The 8,145-nt window shown below is 42.1% G+C and overlaps 2 protein-coding genes across 2 annotated transcripts in view; both read left to right on the top strand.

The window, feature by feature from the left end:
- Positions 1 to 1,722: 1,722 nt before the first annotated feature.
- On the top strand, positions 1,723 to 2,848 carry uts2d (urotensin 2 domain containing; the record flags this gene model as incomplete). Its single annotated transcript, XM_079996917.1, has 4 exons — positions 1,723 to 1,822; positions 2,063 to 2,167; positions 2,497 to 2,583; positions 2,823 to 2,848. The coding sequence occupies 4 exons, from the start codon at positions 1,723 to 1,725 to the stop codon at positions 2,846 to 2,848; spliced, it is 318 nt and encodes a 105-aa protein (XP_079853043.1).
- A 3,490-nt stretch (positions 2,849 to 6,338) lies between these two features.
- Positions 6,339 to 8,145, top strand: part of LOC307227566 (uncharacterized protein) — a gene marked incomplete at both ends in the record, with an annotated part of 1,908 nt that continues 101 nt past the window's right edge. Inside the window, one exon of the mRNA XM_079996929.1 lies at positions 6,339 to 8,145. This exon is cut by the window's right edge and continues 101 nt beyond it. Within this exon, the coding sequence (XP_079853055.1) occupies positions 6,339 to 8,145 (1,807 nt within the window).

Consider the following 8,145-nt stretch of genomic DNA (forward strand, 5'->3'; position numbering starts at 1 on the left):
CGTTCGCGAGACTTGCAGCACACGCTCCCCCTGGTGGAGGCCGCGGAAGCTGCAGGTCACACTCGATGGCAGGAATAATACAACTAAATATATTGTGATAAAAACGGAAAAAAACCACTACGTTGTGTGAATCTGGGTGACATTCGCACGCCCCTGGATTTGGTACTCATATGTCCTTTGAATACATTTAGGATAGGTGTGCATTACTTTAGGTTGCTTGCATTTTGAAGGCATTTTAAAACGGATTTCCACAAAGGCCTCCATGTCAGGGGGTTCCCAAACGGGGGTCCACAGCAATATTATTATTATTATTATTGTTATTATTTTGTTACGCGATTTGCTATATATGTCTGCAAGGTTTAAGATAGATCCCCGATTTCCGCATGCACGCTCTTCTCGCTCGTCCGCCAGTTTGTGCTGATTATCCTAATCTCATTGCCCCCCCTAGTGAAATTATTTTCAAATTGCAGCCGTCGCCACTACTCCGACGATGCTGCGTTCGAGTTTTTATTTATTTTATTTTTACAAAGAACACTGCTTAAAAAAAAAGTTACTATACAGTCATTCATACAATTGAATGTCTATAGATCATAGCAGTATTTATTTGTCTGAATGCTCATTTGTCATTTGCCAGCAATCTCGTCGATACAGCCCTTACCTCAGATTAACATTAGTGATTTACTGATTTAATGGGATATTCCACCGTATCATTCAAGGTCCTGCATTGTCGGTAACGTACATATTGACCCACGTTGACAGTAATACCCTCCATTAATGCCAGTATTGTGCTTGAAAGAGGAACGTTTCTCTGGACTGTTCCGCTGGAGCAGCACCGCAGCCAAGAGCAGAAGAGGCCTTGTACCAAGCAGCTTCCTGGGTATAATTGTCTATAACTATGTATATGATACTAATGTGCATCAGGACCTTGCTGAAATAAGAGCATAAGGTCGATGTCGTTGTACGAGTTATTCCGTTTCCTTACTTTTGAAAGTTGTATGACAGACTTGTGAGAGGTTCCGGAGACAAGGAGCTAAGAGTTTCTGAATAAAACACAGAGCGGGAGGGCAGCAGCCACTCACCTCAGTTAGAGGCCACAAGCCAAATTCAATGAGTGCCAGGCACCTAATTTAGTAAAGCTGGAGTCACTTTGGTGGATGCGTGAATGTTATATCTTCAATGCATGAAATATAGTGATTTGGAAGGCATCGGGTGGTGGAACCTGGCTTTTTTGAATATATTTTTCATTAGCTGTGGAACAAGAGTCGGAGCCAAGAATGAGGAGCTAATATCCGGCTGCTGTGCACTTAAGAGAGATTTCCCACCGTACCTATTTAAGGAACTAATTAATGTAAAAGAAAAATACTCGCAACTGCCAAGTACATTTGATGAAGGTCTCTCATAAATAGCTTGCTGATTGATGACTTCCACACTCTGTTTGAATGCTTCTGTCACAGTGATGTAGGGTTATTGGCCTCGTCCACCACGTAAGATCATCATATTTCAACCAGGCGCTTCATGGTCCCCTTGAATCGGTTAACCACTGACGATACCAACAGTTTCTAGGGTATTGATTTAGTGCTCCAAGGGCTGGCTGGCCCCTCCTCCATACCCCTGAGGGGATAAATATAGTGTGTTGTGATGGACCCAAGGTAGTGGATTGCTTGTCTTACTTGAGAGCGAATTCAGAGTGAGACACTTGTCTGGGACCATTCCTCCGGCGTCATGGACAGAGCTGCATCGGTGAACTTCTGCTTGGGAGTGTTGGGCTTGCTGCTGCTTCAGGGAGTGCTCAGCACAGAGGGGAGGAGTATATTCAACCTTGGTGAGTCTGCAAAGATATTGATTATGTTACTCTGAATTTCTTAATTGGGTAAAGAGATATCATCAAGGTATGATGACGGTGATGTATGCATCTACTGTCGAAAGGCAACAGGTTAAAGAATTAATCATTTTTGAAAATAAAGAGTTTTTAATTTATATAGAGTGGCTGACTTGTATTGTACTGCTTATGATGTTAGCAGTGCCCTGATGCGTTCCTTTTTTTCTTTATTTGCGTATCCAGGAAACCACGTTTTGAATTCAGAACAGGACATGGACGCCCAAAGCAGGATTCTAGCACTTTTACTGCATAAAAGCTTAAAAACTGTTGAAAGGAACGATACTCCAGGTGAGACACTGAAGCGCAAACATTTTACTAACACATAAATAATACACAACATACATGTCATGTTGATATTTGTTTCTCTAAAATTGCAGTCCTGGAACTGGCTAGGAAATTATCTGAATTAGAAGAGGTAAGAATATTTGGCTTTATATTGAAATAGGATCAGATGCTGTGTGGATAAGCATTAAATCGATGTTGAGTTGAATATTGAATGGAAGCTGAAAATTGAATATGGCCATCATGATACCATGAGACGATAAAATTAAACAAATTCAACCCACTACAGTACACAGCCATCTTTCATAATTATATCCTCTCTTTCAAGCTCCAAGCTCTGAGGGAAGACCTGGAGATGGAGAGGGAGCTCACAGCCAGTGTTTTGGCAGAAGGAAAACCACTACTCGGGAAGAGGGCTGAACGTAAGTTTCTTTCTTTCTCATTTTTTTAAATAATAGATTAATTTAAAACCAATGTAGATTTAATGTAAATTAATTATGTAAATCTTTTTAATGTAATTTTTATGTTTTATGTGTTTATTTGAAATGGTGAAATTTTTTTTTTAATTCTATACGCAAATGTAGAGGATAATACTTGAATTCGAGTTTTCGGTTGAGCTGACAGATTTGAATTGTGCTTCAACTGGTTTTCTCATCCACAGCTTGTTTCTGGAAGTACTGCGTTTGAGGCTGCGTGATGCTGGACAGGGGGGATCACTGTGAAGTCAAGCTGCAGAACACAACATCGCCTTAAGACTCACATCACCAACACAATAACCACAATTTCCTTCAGCAATAAAAATAAAAATAAAAACCCCACAATCAACTGTCATTCAAAGGTTACTCGTGCAGTGCCTGTTCAAAACATGCCCGTTCGGAACGGGCAGCGCTGTTCGGAGAGGGCTGCACTGTTCGGAGAGGGCTGCACTGTTCGTAACGGGCTGCACTGCGGACGCACGTGACTCAGTCGCAGAGCCCCGAAGCCCCGCCCTGCTGGCTCGCTCTTCACTCTTTCTTGAAAGTTTATTAATAATACACGTGCCGCGTGTCCAAATTTCCCCAAACTCGACACTGCATGTCCTTGGGTCCCCAGCAATACAACTGCCTAGTGTGAAGTAGAACGGACAGGCAGACAGACAGACAGAGACAGATAGAGATTCCTTCCTTCATAAAAGATAGTTAGAGGTAATTGGCAGGTGCTGTTTGACGACGCCTATGGACTGGTTGTTCCTCACAGACTGGAAATACTTGAGTGTCGAATATGACTTATGTACTTGACTACTAAAACAAGCATGGGAGATGTCTTACCAGGGACTTAATTTATTTACCATTTCATGTCACTATGCCACACTGGCTGTTTCTTTTGTTTGTGTTTTTCTGTGCTCCACCTTTATCTAGAGAGATCAGTTAAAGCTATCTGCTTTTAGGAATACTGATATTTTATTGTTTTATGAACGAAATAAAGTTATCACATGAATATCTAACTGGCATTCTTCGAGTGATTTTAAATTAGGCAATTGCTTTATGACCACACTGCCCTCCTGCACAGTATAATGGAGAAACATAATGGATGAAGGTTGATGAAAGATGAAAGGATGAGAGAAAGAGTGAATTAAATGGGCTATGGAGAACTGAACTGGTTAGATCTTAACAAACATTTTGTCAAGATATTTGCAGTGCATGGACAGAATTTTCTTGAAATTGCTTTCTATTATTTGTAAAGATAGAATGCCCAAATATTTTAACTAGGCACTTTAATATAAAAAAATATATGTCGTGAAATTATGTTCTAGCTCCAATCTTTGAAATGTACGATACGGATACTTATGCAGTAATAAAGAGAAACTACTGCAGTGTGCCACACAGTCAAATGTGTATCCAGTTCACTGAATCTTTTCATACAGTGTGAGGCAGAGTTGTAACAATAGGTCAGCCGCGTTGACCACAGCCTGCAATGTGCTGTAATGGAGGCTTTAGGAAACAAGCGGTGTGTGTGGCTATGTGTGCAAGTTACAGTCAGAGCGAGAAAGTGCTGACTTCTGGTTGGAATCACTCATCATGCGCTGCTGTGCCTGTGGACGTAATGCAGAAAGCATGGAACAAACGTACAAGGCATGCATATACCCAAACATAAAGGCAGGCACACCAAACAGAGAGGAAAAAGGTCGACCATGCATTCGACGAAGTGCATGCATGACACCAGTGGTGGAAAAATTACTTTGGCCCTTTAATTAAAGAGGTACTGCCCACTGGAAGATGGTTTTTGAGCAGTAAACTAAAATAAAACACATCGATCCTGGTTATAATATTAACGTTCCTTTGAAAATGTGATCAAATTGACATTACAGATGGTAAGGGTGACTCAGCGCCATCTTGTGGTTTAAATCAGCAAAGTGTGCAGGGGGGATGCTGACGTGGATGATTACTTTTACTGGCTCTTTAAACCCCCTAAAAAAAAAATAGTATGAGGGTCCCATCCCCAAGCCACCTTGCATTGACAGGGGGCTGTGAAACCACGGCCATTTCCGGAATCGAGCTGATCGGAATCGAGCTGATCGAGCTGAATTACAATTTTCCAAATCCCTTTGAACGCATCATCCGCTCCTGCTGTACAGTATGTAGCGACTGGCCTGAATGCAGCAAAATACAGAGGGACACGACGCCGGGTGAGATGTGAACAGAATGTGTTTATTTACAAAAACAGGCAAAAGGCATAAAGTATCAAACGAAAAGCCGGGTGTTGTGTCAGGTTGTCTCGACCCAGCACAAGTCCTGCCTGAAGCAACCACTACAGACCGACGGAGTCTTCACCACGCACCTCAAACCAGGCTAAAGCCCCTAGAGCCACAATCTGCACATAAATAACAAATTGGATGACGATGTAACAAAGCTCCCTGCTCCACAAACTCATCCCGCTCCACCACCTGACCGGAAGTTGTAGAATGTTGGCGTATTGGCGATGTGCGCTCTGCAAGTTCCGGTAGTTTTGCAACGGTTTTTCACTAATGCCTGCTCCAAATATAGATCAATGTGCACTTTCATGTGTGTGGGTTCGGTGGTTGCTGTAGGCCAGACAGTTTTAGACATGCAGAAATAAAAAAATAAAAAAACGCAGAGCAATTAAAAATACATTTTAAATGTGTTTACATCATTTGTACAGTATTATATAATTATATATTATACAGAATATATAAAATAATATATGTATACATAATATATATAAATGTAATATATTTATTATATTTTTTTACTCAAGTAAAGTACTTGAGTAAAAACACTGTACAGTTACTTTTCAGTTAGTTACATACTTAAAGTGTGTTGTGGATATCTAATGGAGAACACATTCATTCTGCTATTTAAGGTACGCCACTCACGTTCTCACTTATAAAGCCGCTTTCACAGATATACACACAAACTCTAATACACATTTCCTGTTTAAAATGACTAAAAATATTTTCTAAATTAAAATAACTCATAAAATAAGTTTCTTAATTCAAGAAAACAAGTGTCTAGTGTGAGAACGTAGTTTCAGGCTTTAGTGTGTTGGAGTGCTTGGCAGAACAGGGTAGAGGGCGGTTGGTCTAAACATGTGCAGATATAGATCACACAGTTTTACAAGAAATATCCTCCGTGCCATACTGGAACAAGGGCAACATCTTCCAAATGTCCCTCTTTTGGCTGGGACTCAACTTTGCATCATGTGGTCTGCGCGCCCTCACAAGATAAGTCAAAAGGAAATGAATAAGCAAGTAAGACAAAGCGAAGGCATTTTCATTTATCTACCATATTCCATACACACAGCCTCTGTTGTTCCAGACACACAAGGAACACAAAGAACACAAGGATGGAATATTTAAGAGGTGAGTAAAATATTTTGGTCAATCTGTAGATGATATTATATTGTATTATATTGTATTGAATTATTATATTAAAGAGACACTCAAGTGAGAGGAGCCAATATGAGCATTCCTGTAACAATTCATGTTGTTCACACTTCATTTAAAAGAAAAATATGTTTTTGGTGAACTAAAGAAATACGCTATATTTTGAGGCAAATATACTGTAATGTTTCATCTGGAACACACAATCAATATTTGTCTATCTTATTGTTGTGTTGTTGTTTTTTTTATAATGATCAAGATTGTGTCCCTTTCTATTCAACAGGCTCCAGACAGGCGATGCTTCTACTGCTCATCCTGCCACATTTGGCCGGCAGTGAGCAATGTCCCGCTGTCTGTTCTTGTACAGCCGATGGTGGTGTGGAGTGTGTCGGTCCGAGCATCACGAACATACCCGAACACCTTCCTGTTCACACGTACCTCTTGCAGCTCAACAGAACGAACATGAAAGCCATCTACGAGCTAAGCCTGGAGAACAGGGACCTTCTGTTGCGTTTCAGCCTCACCTTCAGCCACCTCCACACCATTCATCCCCGAGCCTTCTATACCGTCCCGCAGTTAAAGTCTCTCAAACTGTCCTTCAACGATCTCAGCAGCCTTCCCGACGGCGTGTTCAGACCGCTGACTAGCCTGCAGCAACTTTACTTAGATAGGAATGAATTGGAGAAAATCTCTCCAGAGGCGTTGGAGAGCCTAACCGGACTACTGCATCTCGACCTGAGCAGCAACAACATTTTGAGTCTTGATGCCAATATCTTCAAGGGGCTGACCAACCTCACCATCATCAACCTTGGCAGAAACTCTATAAGAGAACTACCGCCTACAATCTTTCACTCTTTGACGCAGCTTCGCCTACTATCGCTCTATGACAACAAGTTAGAGGTACTCGAGCCTGGAGTCTTTGATAAACTCTTCAGCCTTGAAGAGCTCAAGATCCACCACAACCAGATTGTCAGGCTCCCGGCTCAGCTGTTCTGGACTCTGTGGAACCTCAAGACGCTCACCCTGTCATCCAATAAGCTACAGGAAGTTCCGGCAAAGACTTTTTATCATATGCCCAAGCTAAGTAAACTTACTCTCTATAATAACCCTCTGTTATCTCTACCAAACATGCTTATGGGCTACATGCCTAAAATTGAAGAATTGTATTTGTATAGCACCAACCTTACTGCTGTTCCAGGAAACTTGTTTGCCAACATGACCGGGCTTCAGAGGCTTAACCTCCATTTCAATGACCAGCTGAGGGAGCTGCCGTCAGAGCTCTTCTGCTGTCTCCCCCATCTTCAAAAGCTCTCGCTGAAGTCCAATGACCTCCACGTCCTACCCCCTGTTCTGTTTTCCAGGCTGACTTCTCTGGCCATGCTGCATCTGAATGACAATAAACTTAGGACTCTGCCCGACGCCATCTTCAATAATCTTTCATCTGTGTCTACCATTGATCTACAGCGAAATCATCTCAAGTCTCTGCCGGGAAACATTTTCTTTTCAAATCGACGGTTGCGGGTTCTCACTTTGAGTGGCAACCCTTGGGACTGTAATTGCGATATTAAAGGTTTTGCCAAATGGGTGAGACAAAATGAGGCTTTGGTTATTGATAGAAGGGACGCGATGTGCCATAGTCCAATGTACCAATCGCTCCGTACACTGGGGTCTCTTCGTGATGAGGAGTTTCACAGTTGTGATTCTACAACGGTCGGAAGTAACTCTCCAACACAATATCATGTTTCAACATTAATCCCGTCGACCGGATCCACCCCCACCTCAATCACTAAACCTCCAACAACAACTGCCAAAGCTGCCACTACTACAAAAACCTTAACAACATCTCCAGCTATTATCACTCCACCTGACACTGAGCCTGTACTTTCCATCAAGACTTCGCGCGTTGACCACAGGTCACCTCCTTTCAACGACATGATGGTGGTTGAACAGGGACCTGAGTTTGTGCACCACAATCACCACCGAGGCTGGGTGTACGTGTGGACTTTACCTATGAATGTGGCCCTGACAGGCTTTCTGATGACTTGCCACATCCTGCTGGTGGCCACAGGATTGTTGCTTATTTTTGCCGCCATGTATGGCATGC

Source organism: Zeus faber, assembly GCF_960531495.2.
Source record: "Zeus faber genome assembly, chromosome: 1".
Classification (NCBI taxonomy): Eukaryota; Metazoa; Chordata; class Actinopteri; order Zeiformes; family Zeidae; genus Zeus; species Zeus faber.